The sequence below is a fragment of the Colletotrichum acutatum genome (assembly GCF_030867785.1).
Source record: "Colletotrichum acutatum strain CBS 112980 chromosome Unknown BDZ83scaffold_19, whole genome shotgun sequence".
Lineage (NCBI taxonomy): Eukaryota > Fungi > Ascomycota > Sordariomycetes > Glomerellales > Glomerellaceae > Colletotrichum > Colletotrichum acutatum.
The window spans coordinates 367378-383065 of NW_026849013.1; the positions used below are offsets into that span (position 1 = coordinate 367378).

At 55.9% G+C, this 15688-nt stretch overlaps 6 protein-coding genes across 6 annotated transcripts; 3 read left to right on the top strand and 3 right to left on the bottom strand.

Moving 5' to 3' along the window:
• The first annotated feature begins 755 nt into the window (after positions 1-755).
• On the top strand, positions 756-2128 carry BDZ83DRAFT_152344 (uncharacterized protein). The gene has a single exon (XM_060501335.1). It carries the CDS (start codon positions 816-818, stop codon positions 1800-1802), a length of 987 nt encoding a protein of 328 aa, XP_060368220.1. The 5' UTR covers positions 756-815; the 3' UTR covers positions 1803-2128.
• A 253-nt stretch (positions 2129-2381) lies between these two features.
• Positions 2382-3989, bottom strand: BDZ83DRAFT_570961 (uncharacterized protein; the record flags this gene model as incomplete). Its single annotated transcript, XM_060504362.1, has 1 exon — positions 2382-3989. One exon carries the CDS (start codon positions 3987-3989, stop codon positions 2382-2384), a length of 1608 nt encoding a protein of 535 aa, XP_060368221.1.
• Positions 3990-5460: 1471 nt separating this feature from the next.
• BDZ83DRAFT_152386 (origin recognition complex subunit Orc5) lies at positions 5461-7422 on the top strand. Its single transcript, XM_060501337.1, has 3 exons — positions 5461-5728; positions 5791-6195; positions 6259-7422. Exons 1-3 carry the CDS (start codon positions 5624-5626, stop codon positions 7279-7281), a joined length of 1533 nt encoding a protein of 510 aa, XP_060368222.1. The 5' UTR covers positions 5461-5623; the 3' UTR covers positions 7282-7422.
• Positions 7423-7710: 288 nt separating this feature from the next.
• On the bottom strand, positions 7711-9489 carry BDZ83DRAFT_749452 (triose-phosphate transporter; the record flags this gene model as incomplete). Its single annotated transcript, XM_060513767.1, has 2 exons — positions 7711-8979; positions 9055-9489. The coding sequence occupies 2 exons, from the start codon at positions 9487-9489 to the stop codon at positions 7711-7713; spliced, it is 1704 nt and encodes a 567-aa protein (XP_060368223.1).
• Positions 9490-10566: 1077 nt separating this feature from the next.
• BDZ83DRAFT_571051 (uncharacterized protein) lies at positions 10567-12444 on the top strand (the record flags this gene model as incomplete). The annotated part of the gene is made up of 2 exons (XM_060504370.1): positions 10567-10641; positions 10702-12444. 2 exons carry the CDS (start codon positions 10567-10569, stop codon positions 12442-12444), a joined length of 1818 nt encoding a protein of 605 aa, XP_060368224.1.
• A 568-nt stretch (positions 12445-13012) lies between these two features.
• On the bottom strand, positions 13013-15246 carry BDZ83DRAFT_717299 (uncharacterized protein; the record flags this gene model as incomplete). The annotated part of the gene is made up of 3 exons (XM_060511937.1): positions 13013-13132; positions 13190-13735; positions 13786-15246. The coding sequence occupies 3 exons, from the start codon at positions 15244-15246 to the stop codon at positions 13013-13015; spliced, it is 2127 nt and encodes a 708-aa protein (XP_060368225.1).
• Positions 15247-15688: the final 442 nt, after the last annotated feature.

Below are 15688 nucleotides of genomic sequence, written 5' to 3' on the forward strand. Positions count from 1 at the left end.
GTTGTTTTGTCACTCTTTGGAGTTTGGTTGTTTCAATACACACATCATACCTACCATGACTTGCGACCCTTCTTCACTGCTTCTCTGGTTCGGCCAACTTCCTTGTATGCCGCCTGCTTGAGGCAACCCCAGTCCAACCTGCATGTGGCCGCTTCCAACAGCCTCACTTTCCTTATTCCACAGGAAAAGGGTGTCAGTTCCTGTTCCTCACTCAAAAAGGACGGAAGGTGGCTTACTTCCCCATCCTATCACCGTTCGTCCTCCTTCTATCGCCCTTCAGACCAGGCCTCCCCGTTAAAGCAGCGCGAGGCCTCTTCGGAGGCTCTCCTGTAGGTTGAGATAAGCAGGATGCTTTCCCCGTCCCCCTCTCCTCCTTGACCAACACTCATTCGCACCTCTTTTGCGACTCTACACCAGCCTACAACTCCCATCACAGCCTGATTTTCCCTCGCCGCTTCAACGCACCCCCTGCAACCTACCAGATTACCAACGCCACAATGTCTGACAACGTCACCTGGACCAGCGACTTCGACAAGTTCCTTGCCAAAGTCGACACCGAGAACTACGCCAACGACACCAGCTTCATGGATCTCCTTGATCCTACTGGTTACTACGACTTCGGCCACGTCGACGATGGCGCTCTTGGCGCTGCGGACCCCCTGGATCCGTGAGATTTTTTTTTTACTACTCGCTAACAAAAAGGGTGTCAGTCCTGACTTCCGAAACGTCGACGTAATCGCCGATCGGTAGGTTCCCACCCTGCCATTTTCTTTGCCTATTCTCCAAGTTAACGCAGTCTTAGAACGGATGAGACTATGCATCATTGCCGTCCAGATGACGACAATGATTTTACACTGTCACTGGCCAGCGCTTCATTCCAAACTGGGTCGGAGTCCTTGGAGATAACCTCTTTTGGTTTAGTCAAGCAGATTGTAGCAGCACAGCGCCAGACTTGCGCGGAGTGCAGCGAATATTGCAGCAGCGAATCTGCGCTGGAATATCATGCTGTCAACGAAAGGCACAAAGCATATGCGTGTCTACAACCAGGCTGCGGACAACGTTTCGTATACAGAATCCTGTATGATCAGCATCACCGTGAACACATTGATGGTCATAAGCGGGTTGATGAGGAGCACCCACTTGTATGTGTAGAGTGCTTGGTGGAGTTTAAAAGCATGGCCAAACTCCAGGAACACGGCTACGATGCACAGCACAGCCCCTTTGCCTGTTCGTGTGGCAGGAACTTTGCTCGACTTGATGTCCTCAACCGACATCTTGACTCTTTGGGAACCGACCTGCCGAAGTTCCCCTGTCAATTCTGCAAAAATCACCGTGGGAAAAATGGGTTCCGGAGAAGAGATCATCTACTGCAACATGTGCGCGGCTACCACAAGTTCGAAGCCGAGGAGAAGATCGACGGTATTATGCCTAACCATCGTGGAAAGTATCAAACACCTCCGGTCTGCCACTTTGTGGACTGTTTGCACCACCGGGACGACATCTTCGAAACACTCAGTCGCGAAGAGCAAAACCGCTCCAAGCCATTCGAATCACAGTCGGAATACACCAAACATATGAAGAACGCCCACGACTTCACACAATACCCCTGTACGGTGAGGGGATGCAGTAAGACTGGCGCCAAGGGTTACGCGAGGGAGAAAGACTTGATAAAGCACAGGAAGAAGGATCATCCTGAGGCTGGAACGTATGTTCCGGCATCGCGAGATACTAAGATCACTTGCCTGATGTGCACCCGCCGCGTACCGAACAATGGGTACTGGCACAGGTGCCGTCGTTCTTAGGAATCGCTCAACTTGTTTCTGTGGGTACTGGCAGTTTCCAACGGAGGTTGCAGTATATTCCGAGGTCGAGGCCGATTTGTGGCTGGAAGTTAGGTTCCGCCTACGTGGGCATCCTGGCCTTGGAGGGGCACGGAAGAGGTGCCTTGGATTCATCGACATCCTCGGCGGACCAGGAGTTGTTTACACTTCGAGGTTTCCGTCCTAGATCTGTCACCAGAACTATCATCTCTTCCTACGCTTTTGGCCGTTGTAACAGTTTTCGCTCTCTTGACAACAGGTGCATATCAAATAATATTCACATATCGGACTTGGTGACTTATCCAATGAAGTCTCGTCAGCGACAAAGTCTGGTTTCCGCTAACACCGAGAGAAGCGAGAGCCTTGGTTGAAAGTCCAATCACAGTGCATACGTTGGCCCGATCTTGATCTCACTTCTTCGGTGTATACAGACTGTCAAAGTCTAAGTAGCTACACCATCTACTGTATTCTGTGAAGCAAGTGCGCAAATCGGGTATTGTAATCGAACACTATCAAAGGTCCCGACGCCATGTCCATTGACGGGAGTAGTTCCTTGCCTCTCTAGGATACATCCATGTCCTGAACTCCCGAGTCGATCGCCTCTAGCACCCTCTCAGCATATCGCCGCCCCGCGGGACTGAGCATCATCGGGTCATGATGAAAACCATCCCTCTCCCAGGGTAACGTCCTCGGCGCCGGATCCGCGGGGTGCAGATCCCCAACCCGTTGCGGCATGCCCTTATACCGCTTGCCGTGATCATCAACCCAAGTGAGCAACTCCGTCCGTGGATCACGCGTCGGAGCATTGTAAAAGTCAATGGGCGACTCCCAGTCCGGATCCCCCAGAATCAGCCGCGCAATATCAGTACGGTCGTCCAGCAGCAAAGCCAGGCGTGGCGTAGCAAGCTGCTCATACCATCCTTCGCCCAGATAATTCACAATCCCCGCAATCTCACGGTCTCCAATGCCTTCAATCCACCACAGATTCTGCGTCGCCTTCATGAACATGAGGTAATGAGCCAAAATCACAAGCGCGCGAGGCCTCTTTTCCCGCCCAAGCTCGACGAAGCCCTTTGGAATAAAAGTAAACCATGTCACGACGCGCAAGGTCATAATGGGCCCGAAGCCATTGACGAGCTCGGCATAGAGGGAGCCGAGGTACTTAAGCGTGTCGTAATACGTCGAGATGTCGTCGTAGTCTAGGTCGCCGGGTTGGATGGAGGAGACCATAAAGAGCAGACTATTGGGGATATGCTTGGCGGCCTCGTCGAGGTTGATGGGCGGACGCATGAAGAGCTCCGCGAGCCCGGAATCCCAGAGGGTCTGCGGCGTAGCCATGTCGATCATGAGGCCGATGCCGCGCCAGACGACCATCCAGTCGATGATGTAGAGGTCCTTTGTCCCCTCTTCGCGGAACATTTGCGACGACAAGGCGGTGAGCAGCAAGGACGTCGCGATGAGGGCGGGGAAAGTTTCCGGTTTGCCTTCCTCGATGGCCTTGCGGTAGCCCTCGAAGGCGCGGGCGCGGTAGCGGAGGGCGCGGGAGGGGGCGATGTCTTGCTTGAGGTGCTGGAGCTGGAGGGCGGAGGTGCCGAGGAGGCAGTCCATGAGGAAGGGGCTCTCGAAGGCGTGGCCTGGTATCTTGACTTTGAGAATGTCGTCGATGCGCTTCACCCTGCCGGCCTGGGTGGCGAAGGATGTGAAGGTGTTTGTGGTGTAGAACCAGAGGAGCTTCATGTCGATGGCATCCCTGTCGCCGGCGGGGATGTAGAGCGGTTCTTTGATGACGAGGGCATTGGCGTCGTCGTCGTCGTCGCCGCCGCCGGCCGCATAGTGGCTGTTGCGGCGGTGCGACGGCGTGTGAGACCGCGAGCGGGCCGGCGAGAAAGGCCCGGCGGAGGAGCCCGATGGCGATCCCGGTGGGCGGTGGTCGGAGTGGGAGTGGGACGGTCCGGGGTAGTTGCAATTGGCCTTGCGGAGCACGCAGTTACGACATGTTGGACGAGCCTCATCGCACTTCACCTTGCGCGTCTTACAGTTCTTACATCCCGTCCGGGACTTCTTGTGAGGCCGTTTTGAGTGGTATGGCTTATCCTCAATGTGATTAGTTGAGCCTCCTGCGGCGGCGTCCGCTGAGTCTGACTGTCCGGAGGATGAGAGGATGGTCATCGTGTGTGCGTGTGTGTCTTGTCCTTGACGGGGCCCCCCGAGGCCATCCGACTCTCGTCTCAATGATGGACCTGGACCAAGCAGCTGCTCTTCAGTCTTACGGCGTCCGTCAGGATTCGGGATGAGAGGGAAGGATGACTACGGGGCGAAGTGAGATGAGGTGGAGGTTGTTGGGGTGAGATGAATGATGAGTGGGGAAGAGGGAGGGAGAGAAAGAGAAGCTTCTCGGTAGTGGCAATGAGGTGAAAGGCACGTCGTTCCGAAATTGTCAAGTGTGTGAAGTCGGGACGCTAGGTAGAAGGGGTGAGTTGGTGATGCTCGGACCTCTACTTTTTTAGGGATGATGTCCAACGGCCGGACGGGGGAAGTAGAGATGTCGTCGGGGTTGAAACAGAGTTCCGTGGGTGGGTGACGCTGCTGACGGAATGAGACGCCTAGTTATCGGATGAAGCTTTAAAACACAGTCCCCCTTCGCACTGATTAGTCGGCCCGCTAGCTTCAAGTTTGTCTCTTTTTTTGCCCCCAGGGGTTAGGTAGGTGGTTGGTTCCGTTGGTGTTAAAATGCAAATGCCGACTCAAGTTGTGTCGGGTTAAGTGTGTGTGAGGCCTCATGAACAAACGAATCTCATGCTGCTGCCTTCCCAGGTGTGTTATTACCTCAGTTATCAAAGCCACAAATGGAGAGATCATTGACCCCACACTGAGCTGACCAGCTCTCTACCTAAGTCTCATCTGACGGATGACTAGCGCTATCCCCCGTTGGGCGGCACGAATCCTTCGAAGGTGGTGGCATGCCGGTTGTAATGAGACGGGCTAATAGAAGCCAGAGAAGCTCAACCTCATAAGTGGGAGAGAAACGAACGAACGCGCCGCAACAGTACATGCCCTGGTGTGTGTTCCATGCCGTTGACGTACCCAAACTGCGCCGCCAGGGCCACGAAGCATGTGCAGCGGCAGCAAGAAGGGGAAAAAGGACGGATAAGAGGCTTGCGCAAGCCTCTTAGGACCCGGCAACACACACAAGTTTGTTCATTCCAAGGGTCGGAAAGAAGGGTACTGTGTATCCGTAAAAGCACTGCGCCTCCCGCAGTACCCTTCTCCCTGCTGTCAACCCTCCGTGGGTTGCCCTTTTGGGCGTTGGAGTGGGTTTGGATACGGACATGTTTGTTTGACCTTTGGGGAACGTGGACATTTGACACTTGGCGCACAGTTCCCGATGAGTGAAGGAGGCGGGGGGAGTTGTGACTTGAGAAGTTACCGGTACTGTGACTCTGTGAGCTTGTGAGGCCGCACTGCCGCAGACGAGCTACCTAAAACTGAGTGTGGTCAAGTCTCAAGAAGTGGAGCTGCGCCCGGCACAGGGCGCCTGGGTCCCAACGCACGCGGGCCACTTTTGATCCCCTGCATCCGCCGTAAGAGGGGCCCGAGATGGGCCGATGCTCCGGTCACCTGACTTCGCGTCTCAGCGGCTTGGAGGCCATTTCCTCTCCATGTACTCCGTACCTTCGAACGCGACACGGCGGTCTTGGATTTCCGGCCCGTTTCCCCGGTTTTCTTCTCCGGGTGACGAACGCTGTTTTCGAGTTGATACTTACTAAAAGGCTCGAACGCCAGAGCAATTTTCCCCTATTGACATGGCGTCTCTCTTTCAGCTCCCCGAGGAGCTCCTCCTATCCTCCTTGTTTGAACGTTTCCCCTGCCGCGAACGTCAGATCCGTTCTTTAGCTACTCTTCTCCATGTAAGTCGCCAAGTCTTTAGGTGATCTTGTGTAAAGGCCAGACACTGACCTCAACACCTCAGCCCGCCGCCGCGCCCTGCCGGAACCTCATCGTCTACGGCACCGAAGCTACCGGCAAGTCAGCCATCGTCGAGTCACTCCTGCGGAACCTTTCCAAGCCTCCCGACGAAGAAATCGAAGCCGAACCCAGAACCTCTCTCAGCTTCGCCCTCGTCAACTCCATACAATGCATCACGGGCCGGCATCTGTTCGAGCGGACAATCGCTGCCGTGGTGGACGCGATACAATGGGAGGCTCCGCCCAAGAAGTGCGAGACGTTAGCCCAATTGATGGTTGAGCTGTGCAAGATGCTCAAGTACACACAACGACCCGACGGCTGGCGCCTCGTGCTCGTCTTTGACGCAATTGACCGTCAGAGAGACGCTCCCGCAACTCTCCTCCCAGCATTAGCACGGCTATCCGAAGTGGTGAGTGATGATGCAAAACCCCTTACCCCCTTCAACTATGGCATTCTAACCCACCATCTATAGATACCATGTCTAACCTGCGTCTTCATCGTCACCGCCCCTCCCCCCTCCAGCCTCCGCACCTCCTTCGTACCACACATCCAATTCCCAAACTACACCAAGCAGGAGTTCATAAAAATCATCTCGGCGTCCCCGCCACCGCCGACCCCGACCACAACGCAAGACGACACAAACTTCCTCTGGACACGCTTCGTCGGCGCCGTCTGCGACGCCCTCACCACCTCGGCATCCCGCACCCTACCCTCGTGCCGCCACAGCTGCGACGCCCTCTGGCCGCGCTTCACGGCGCCCATCCTGGCGCGCACCCACGGCCCGCGCGAGTTCTCCAAGCTCCTCATCGCTTCGCGCGTGCACTTCCAGGACGAGAGCCTCCTGAACCCGAGTATCGTCTCCATCAAGCTCGGTAATCCTACTTCTTCTACGACAACGACGACGACAAAGACGAATGGCCATACACCAGTAGGCACGCCCTCAAAGCACGCAGCAGCATCAACCCAGTCAGCGGCCGCGCTGATGAGCACCGCCACCGCCGACCTGACTACCCTCCTACCGACAACCACCCGCCTGCTTCTCCTCGCAGCCTACCTCGCCTCGCACAACGCCCCCCGCCACGACCTGACGCTCTTCTCGACATACCACCACGGCCGCCGGAAACGCCGCGGCGGCGGGTTCGTGGCGCCGAAAAGGGGCCGACCGAGCAAGCACAAGAAGATCTCGCGCAAGCTGCTCGGCGCGCACGCTTTCGTTCTGGAGCGCATGCTCGCCATATTTGCTGCCGTGCGGAGCGAGTGGGCCGAGGCCGACGTGCGTGGCGGGTTTGGTACTGTCGGCGGCAGCAGCGTGGTGGACGGAGACGTGGGTATGGCCATCTCGACGCTTGCGAGTTTGCGGTTGCTGATGAAGGTTGGCACGGGCGGTGATCCGATGGATCGGGGCGGCAAGTGGAGGATTAATGTCGGGTGGGATATCATTCGGGGTGTCGGGCGGAGTGTTGGTATTGAGGTGGAGGAATGGCTCATTGACTAAGGTTGAGTCGTCGGCGTACGTATGAATTGATGTTGAGACGGTGGGAGAGCTTTTATGATTTGGCTCTCAGTAACAATATGAAGGGGACATCATTGTCCTGCCAATTTCCATGAAAGGTTGTGGAATCTTAGCTTGAAATGCATTAAGATGTCACTCAAACGCCGGAGCCTTTAATGATTCCTGATGTCTAGGTATCTCGCCCGCAAGGGTGAACCTCGCCCAATGCCTCGCCCAGATCTCCCGGTTACATCTTAAACCAAGACAAGCTTACAAGAACATGTGTGTGCGCGCGTGTTTCATCCATACATTGCCGTCAACCCAGACTGGCGCCTATCATGATAGTACATTGACATTGAACTCCTTGCAACTCATTGGCCTAGAAAAGACATGTTTTTACAACTCCCATCTTACGTCCTGCTCCTTCAGTCATTACCGGTCCCCAAATCGCCAGGTATCTTCCTGCTTGGTACCCGGTGCGAGCCAGGCGGCGTTACTCGCGCCGCGGGCTCTACCGTTGCTGGGCCCGTCAGATTTCTTGGCATCTTCGCCATGAGGCGAGTGCCCATTGCTAAACGACTGGAAGGCTCCAGCAGAAACCATGGGACTCTCAAAGACGGGAGCGTTCTGGCTTGCGTTCAAAGCATCCTTTGTGTTTAGGGGCAGCAGAGGCTCCTCCTTGATCTCCATCATCTTTGCCTTGCGGTCGGCCTTGTCCCGGTCGTGGGTGCGGTCGTAGAGGTATAGGCCGACAAAGGTCAGAAGGATACCGACGCCTTGGAGAGGGGTGGTTTGGTTGCGGAACCAGATGATGGCAATGACGATGACGAACACGCGCTTGATCAGACTGGCGACTGAGTAGGTCACTGGCGAGACGAGGGACAAGAGGACAAAGGCGAGGATGTTTTGTCCAAAGTGGAACGTGCCGTTGAAGATGAACTCGATGGTGAGGCGGCCGTGGTCAAAGGAGCCCGCCTTTTCATTGAGGTCGACTGCGCCGTCGTGGAGGACGTCGCCGATGATTCCGGTGCCTTCACTCCAGAACCAGATGGGGACCGTCAGGATGAATGCCATGCCAGAGGAGTAGCAGAGCAAGTTGAGTTTGTCGAGCTTTTGCGACCGCGCTGACTGGCCTTCGGCCTCGGCCTTGGCGGCTTCGTTAAAAAGACGCTTCGAGAATATGTTTTGCGTCACGAAGATAATGGTGGCGAGAAGAGCGTATAAGATGCCCAGGAGCTCGCCACTGTAGCTGTTGTGCTTGCCAGAGCAAGCAAGCATGACTCCGAGGGTCAGGGGCACCAAAGACAGGTAGGTGTTGACAGAGTACCGGATGTTGAAGATCAAGCGGTAGGCCAGGACTGTGAAAAGGGGAGAGAGACCCTTGATGGTGTGGACCAGCGAGACGGGGATCTTGGAGGTCGCGGTCGAGCTCAGCAAGTGGCCAAAGATCTGGAATGCGGCAAGGGGCATCGTCGTCGAAATGACATCGCGGGAAGGGTAGCGAATGCCATGCTTGAGGGCTGGTATTGTCGTCTTGAGACTTGGAAAGATGTTGGCTAGCCAGGCGAAGAGGATGCAGTAGGTGGCCACGAAGGCGAATTGGATAAGGGTCAGCGTCGCAGGCTTGTCGAAGGCGGTAAGGATGGACTTCGAGGACGTGTTCGTAAGGGCGGATGAGGTGTACCAGAGGACACAGAGCGCCTGCGATGCGAGCTGTCAGCGCCCAGCAAGCACAAAAAAGAAGGGAGCAGAGCAGCGTTTCTGAACAAAACTCACAATCAACCTCGGAGAGACAGGCGCCTTGAGCGCATCAGCTATCTCGTGAGCATTCTGGCCGACGCTTCCGCCTCTTGTCCGTATGCTGTGAATGGCGTCACCCAGACTCTTCTGCCTCCCGTGGCCATATCGCGTTGGCACCTGCTGGCCCGGCGCAACCCATCTAACGCTGCGACCCTGGAGACTCTCCTTTCTGGGTTGCCAGCGGTCGCCGCCTACGGGCGCTCCTGGCAGCGCATAGCCGTTCGACTTTGCAGGGCTCGGCGCCCTCGAACCATTGGTGAGGTGGGAATCGATGTGGTCGGGGAACTTCTCCATGCCGCCGTTGCCGTTGGCAGAGAGGGAATCGATATCGCCGTACGGTCTTGGTGAGTGCTGCGACCGATTGACCGAGGAGGTTTGTGTTGTAGAACCAGAACTTGTGGAGTGAGGCATGACGCGAGCACTGGGGGAAATTTGGCGGGGACAAAAGTTCTTGGTATCAAGGCAAGGTATCCCGTCTCCGTAAGGTAGCTGATAATGCTGGCAGGGTGGGTATGCGATTTTCGTAAATTACCTAGTACCTCTGAGGCCTGGGCACCCCTCTGGAGATATCTCTTGTACTGGTAGGAAAACGAGTGACAGATGCGGCAATCATGCGCGAAGAAAATTGAAAAAACCTTAGACTTGCTTAAGGTCGAGCATTGCCTCTGCCTTTGTGGAAAGTCGATTTTCAGATGGCGACGCTCTGATGGTGGGAGGCCAGACGTTCTCTCTCTTTCGCATGGGCAAAAAAAAGTCTCGACGGCAGGGCGAGATTTACACGTCCATACAAAAGTCAGCTCCCTAAAGTTACTGGGGGAGCTGTCCTCATCTCAATCCATCGGAGATCCCACGGTGCTGCAGCGCGGCTTAGGAATGGCTCGTTGTCAGTGGCTGCTATCCCTGCTGAGCAAGGGGCAGAAACGCATCCCCCCACGGAGCTTCGCCCACCAGTACCACGGCATTCAACAGCCCGTGCCCGGGCACTAAACCCGCTGGAAGACCGGCGCAACGGGTTGGCACCTGCAGTGTTTGCACGGCATCGTGGCATTGACGGGAGGAACCTACGGCGCTGCTGGATGATTAGTAACGCCGCCGACCGACACAACTTGGCTAAGCACTGGACAGTGCCGGTCCAAGCTTCCAATTGAGCAGTAAGGATACGTACCGTTCTCACTTCGGCCAGGATTAGCGACGGGCCCACTTGATCGTAAAGCAGCCTCCAAAAGTTTGGCGCGGCTGTCACGCATCGCCAGTCGCCTCCAGAAGGCTATTCAGCATTCGACTCCCATCAACATCTATTCCATCGCATTGCAATTCTTTTCCCCAGCCCATTCCTGCGCGTCCGCAGAACTACCGTCGTTTTGCTTTCCCACAAAGCATGCGCCCTCGCATCGACCCGAGAAGATTCACCATTGCCGCAGTGGTCTGCTACGTCGTAACACAAGCTACACCAAAAGCCTTCAGCTCTACGGCGCATCTCGATTCAAGATGGCGGCCCCAAAGATGACCAAGAACCAGATGCGGAGGGCGAAAAAGAAGGAGCAGAAGAAGACTCAGACAGAGGTACGTTCGTTGTTATGTGCTATCGCATGCGCACGTGATACTGACGTGGAGGACAATCAGGTCGCGTCAAACACTCCCGAGGCCAAGGACGACGAGAAGAAGCCCGAGGAGACTGGGGCAACACCAGAACCGACTGGCAACGACCTCGAGGTTAAGAACGAGCCCGAGGCCAATGCTAAGGTCGAAGCCGATGGCCCTGCCGATGATGAATTCAACTTTGACGACGAGAGGTTTGCCGCGTTCAAGGATATCTTTTCAAAATTCGGCGTCGCGATAGACGAGGACGAAGTTTCAAAGGAGGCCAATGCGGGCAACACGGGCGAGGTAATATGGGACGAGGACGATATTCCCAGCGAGGACGAGGAGGCATCGGGACAGACAAAGCTCTCCAAGAAGAAGAGGAAGCAACTCAACAAGCTATCTATTGCGGAGCTGAAGGCTTTGGTGAAGATACCCGATGTTGTCGAGTGGCAGGACACTTCATCCACAGATCCGCGCCTTCTCGTGCAGATCAAGGCGCAAAGAAATGTGGTACCCGTACCTGGCCACTGGGCGCTCAAGAGGGAGTACCTTTCCTCGAAGCGAGGTATCGAGAAGCCGCCCTTCCGGTTACCAAAGTTTATTGCCGAGACTGGCATTACGGAAATGCGTGACGCTGTTCTCGAAAAGCAGGAGCAACAGTCTTTGAAGCAGAAGCAGCGGGAGCGTGTCGCCCCCAAGATGGGCAAACTGGACATCGACTACCAGAAGCTCTACGATGCGTTCTTCCGCTTCCAGACCAAGCCGGAACTTACGCGGTTCGGTGAGGTGTACTACGAGGGCAAGGAGAGCGAGGTTGACTTCCAGCACTTCCGGCCGGGTGATCTAACCGAGGCCACAAAGGAGGCTTTGGGTATGCCGCCAGGCGCACCTCCACCATGGCTCATCAACCAGCAGCGATTCGGCCCGCCTCCATCATATCCCACTCTCAAGATCCCAGGACTCAACGCTCCGCCACCACCAGGTGGTTCGTGGGGTTTCCACCCCGGTGGCTGGGGCAAACCCCCCGTCGACGAGTTCAACCGCCCCTTGTACGGAGGTGACGTTTTCGGTCTCACAAACCAGGCCGGTGCACAAATCGCACCACCCGTCGCCGCGCCCCTGGCCACCGGCGAACCTGTCGAGAAGACTCTGTGGGGTGAGCTGCAACCCCGCGACGAGGAGTCGGAAGAGGAAGACTCGGAAGAAGAATCCGACGAGGAGGAGGAGGATGAGGAGGACGGCCCCAGCGGCGGCCTCGCCTCGCCCAGCGGCATCGAGACCTCGGGCGGCATGGTCTCATCCGTACCGACAGATTACCCGGGCCACGGCGTCGAGACCTCGGTGGCGGGCGAGATGGACCTCCGCAAGCAGCGCCGCGGCTTCGACACGGAGGAGAGCTCTCACCCGCGCTCGGCATACCAAGTCATCCCCGAGCGGCAGCAGCGCACTGAGGGCTTCTTTGGTAGCGACAGGGTGTACGACCTCAACCAGCAAAAGGCAAACATGCCCGTGCTCGGCCAGGAGGACGACAGCCGCAAGCGCAAGAAGCCCGGCGATGTGGACGTCGCGCTCGACCCGGACGCGCTGCTCAACAACGACGGCATCAGCAAGGACGAGGTGCGGCGGCGGTTCGAGGAGGGCAAACGCGAGGAAGGGTTGGGTGCCAAGTGGGCCTACGAGGAGGATCTGTCCGAGATGATTGCGCAGGAGTCGCGCAAGAGGCAAAAGGTGGATGAGAAGCGCAACGACGAGAAGAAGAAGCAGAGCAAGTACAGGTTTTAACTGACTTGGTGCTTGGTGGCTGGCTGAATTCTCTTGTCGAGAAGAAGAACGAGAGAGAGACAGACAGAGAGAAATGTAATGGTATCCTTGAATGGCTTTCATGTTGCAATAGGGGCATCGGCGCCGGGTTGGGCATACAGAAATTCTAAACGTTGTTTTTTTGCGATTTGATGATTCCATGTAGACACGTGTTGGTCTTGGTATCTCGAATAGATTGCTCTATAAGAAACAGAACAAACAGAACAACTTCAGTCGTTAGAAGACCATTTACTATCATTTCAAAGTGAGATTCAATTAGTAAGTTTCATGCCTGGTGCCTCTAGAATCCCATCTCTATCGGGCGCCCCAATCATGATGCGACGCCGTTTGCCCCATGCAGCTAGATGCCATCCGCTTTGTCGTCGAAATGGAAAATGGTAAGCTTCTTCTGTCTTTAGTTCTTCCCCTCATACACATCGCCCGTTTCCCCCTATCTTTCTCTCCTCGTCCCTCGAGTTGACGAGCGAATATTTCTCACTATACACTTATGCGTCTTGATTCCACGTCTGGCGGTGGCTGGGCTTCCCTCTTACGTCCGCTCTGCCGCTTGCGTCTCGAAGCACTCATTGCAAACCCAATCCGGGTCATCGACGCTCATCTTTGCGTTTTCGCTGATGCAGTCTGAGTGGTAGAGCCGTTTTGAGCATTTCTGTAGACAAGGTTTAGCGGGCTTCGTTTGTAAGGATACTTAGGGGGCATCACTCACCAGGTTGGTACACAAGAGGAGCCTCGGTCCCAGAACAGTCAGCCCACACACCAAGCAGCCACCGGCGCTCTTGCGGATGTGAGGCCCCTGAGGCGATCCCTTGGGCACCAGCGTCGGATATTCCCCGGTCTTGATGCCGAGTTTCGCCTTGCGCATCGCAATGTGATCGAGTGCCTCCACGACGGTACCGTGGTCGAGACTACTCCGCGCCAACAGGTACGTAAAGTGCTTGCCAAACTCGGTCATACGAGACGGCGAAGAGAGGAGCCATTCCGACTTGAGCCTCACAAAGCTCAGCCAGGCCGCGGGGAAATATATGCTAGATGAGAGGCGCTTGGTGAGCATGAACTTGTCCCATTCCTGCATGTACTCCCTCTCGTCCGGTGGGACATCAGAGAAATCCGCCAAGGCATCGCGATGCCATTGAATCAGCCACTTGTCGCTAGCGGGCGGCTTCTTGTATTCGGTGCCTGGTTGCAATGTGGCCCTGGTGATGGGGTCATAGAGCGTCTGTCCAATATCTGGCAGAAGCACTCTCGAGCGTGTCTGTATAGAGTCAGCAACGTTTCTGTGAGAGGGCTTGCGAGAGAGCGAACCTGCGCAGGTTTGGCGAGCGGTTGCTTGCTGCCGCGACCTAGTGGTTGGGGCCCGGGTGTGCTCTGGTCCTCAGTACCAAACCGTGATGTTAAGAATGATATATTGCCCTCCGCGAACTGATCCAAATCGAACGCCTTTGTAGGCCTTCTAAGAGCAAATGGCTCCGGGCCAAAGGTGTAAGACTCATAGCGGTGTGCCACCTCGAACTCGGCGCCTTTCGCGCGAGACTGCGGCCGGAACTCATACTGGTCATGTTGACTGATGAGATGAACCTGCAGCTGAGGAAGCGAGCCATGTGGCATGCCGCACGTGACGCAGCGGAATGAATCCAGACAGACTTTCTCGCTGGGTAGGTGATAGGTAACGGTCCCCTCTTCAACGGCATTCGCGGCACCGCGTTTCTTCCGCTTCTTGTCCCTGCCTTGAGCCTTGTCACTGAGGACTTTCAAGTTATAATTCTTGGTGGCGCCGCGCACTCTCAGCGACCGGTTAGGGGTGAGTTCTTCTTCGAGATCCTCGTCGACGTGGACATCCCCATTCACAGCGCTATTCCTGGGAGCCTTGACTGGAGTTCCTGGTGGACTTTCGTATAATGGCTCCTGGCCGTAATCCGTGAGAAGTGAGTCTTGCGCGGCTAGCATGCCGGATACTGTGATGGACGGCTCTGTGCCCGCTTCCACAGCCCGGATCTGGCCTGCCTCAAAGGCAGTCGTCCACTGCGCATCAATGTCGATGACATGCTCAGTCGGGCCAAGGGACTGCGGTGTCTTCTTGACTTTAAGGTTTAGTAGTGCCTTCCTACGTGTGAATAAATCTGACGATGCGGCAGCGAGGACCCAGTGTATGGCCTCGGTAGGGTTCGCGTCGTCGCCTGAAGAGTTGATATTAATTGGAGGCCAAAAGGTTGGGCCGGCAGCTTCGAGCTCGACACAGAGACGGTAAGAGTCAGCCAAGTCAAAGGAGCCATTGTCGTCGCGGTTGATGCGCATGCTGTCTTCCGGGATATAGAATGGGCGTTGCAGACAGATGCGCGCCATCCGGTTTGGGCCGCCAGGGTCCTTGAAAGACCTGATATCGCACAGCTGGCTGTTGCAGTAGAGCAAGACCTCACCAGCTTTGGTGACATGCGACAGCGAAACCTTGCATCGGGCCTTCAGGTTCACGACATCGTCGGAAGGGGCCACGGATATTCTTTTTGAGGCCCTGTGGAAGATCCTGTTGACCTGGACACGGAGGTTGCGCTGTAGGTCGCCGACATCTCGTGCCTGAAATATTTGGTCGGCGAGCTGATGTTCGGCATCCATGCGACGGCGCTTGTTGGGGCGGACTTCATGATGGCCGTTGGAAACATCTCCGGAAGCAGCGGCCTTGGAAGCCGAAGACTGGGTGTTTCCCATGCCTTGCAAGATGTTCCTCTGGAGAAAAGGGGTACTGCGCTGGCGCCGCGAGTGAAGCGTCATAGCTGGTGAAGGGGGACCATGAGAAGTTTATAGAGATAGTCCCGCTTGGTGCTTCCCAGAAAGGCTAAATGAAGACTGTAAGCCTTCAAATCTACCCTGGGTATGGTTGCCCCTTACTTCGCAAAGCCCACTTCAACGTGGTGAGCCAGAGTGGAAGGATGTCTGGTCTCGATGCTCATTGAAGGTTCGCAAGTGAGAGGCCGAGTCTCACGAGAAATGGGCAGTGAGGCGCAACCTCACTGTTGTCTCCTTTCGCGCGACTCGAAGCAGGAGATGCAGAGTGGTGGGCTGCACAATCCGGACAAGGCGCAAGTCAAGTCTAGATTTTTTGTGCCAGACCTGAGCCAAAGAGGTGTCGTGGTGACTCGTGAGCAATGCGACAGGAGGGCCGAGACAGTGAGTGGGACCCAAGGAACGAGACGCGACCGCGACTGCGACTCGG

Bases quoted from the DNA above. Each gene is read 5' to 3' on its own strand.
- BDZ83DRAFT_152344 (XM_060501335.1), top strand. From the start codon at position 816: ATGCATCATTGCCGTCCAGATGACGACAATGATTTTACACTGTCACTG.
- BDZ83DRAFT_152386 (XM_060501337.1), top strand. From the start codon at position 5,624: ATGGCGTCTCTCTTTCAGCTCCCCGAGGAGCTCCTCCTATCCTCCTTG. The intron at 5,729-5,790 runs GTAAGTCGCCAA...TCAACACCTCAG, and splicing joins CTTTAGCTACTCTTCTCCAT to CCCGCCGCCGCGCCCTGCCG. The intron at 6,196-6,258 runs GTGAGTGATGAT...CACCATCTATAG, and splicing joins TAGCACGGCTATCCGAAGTG to ATACCATGTCTAACCTGCGT.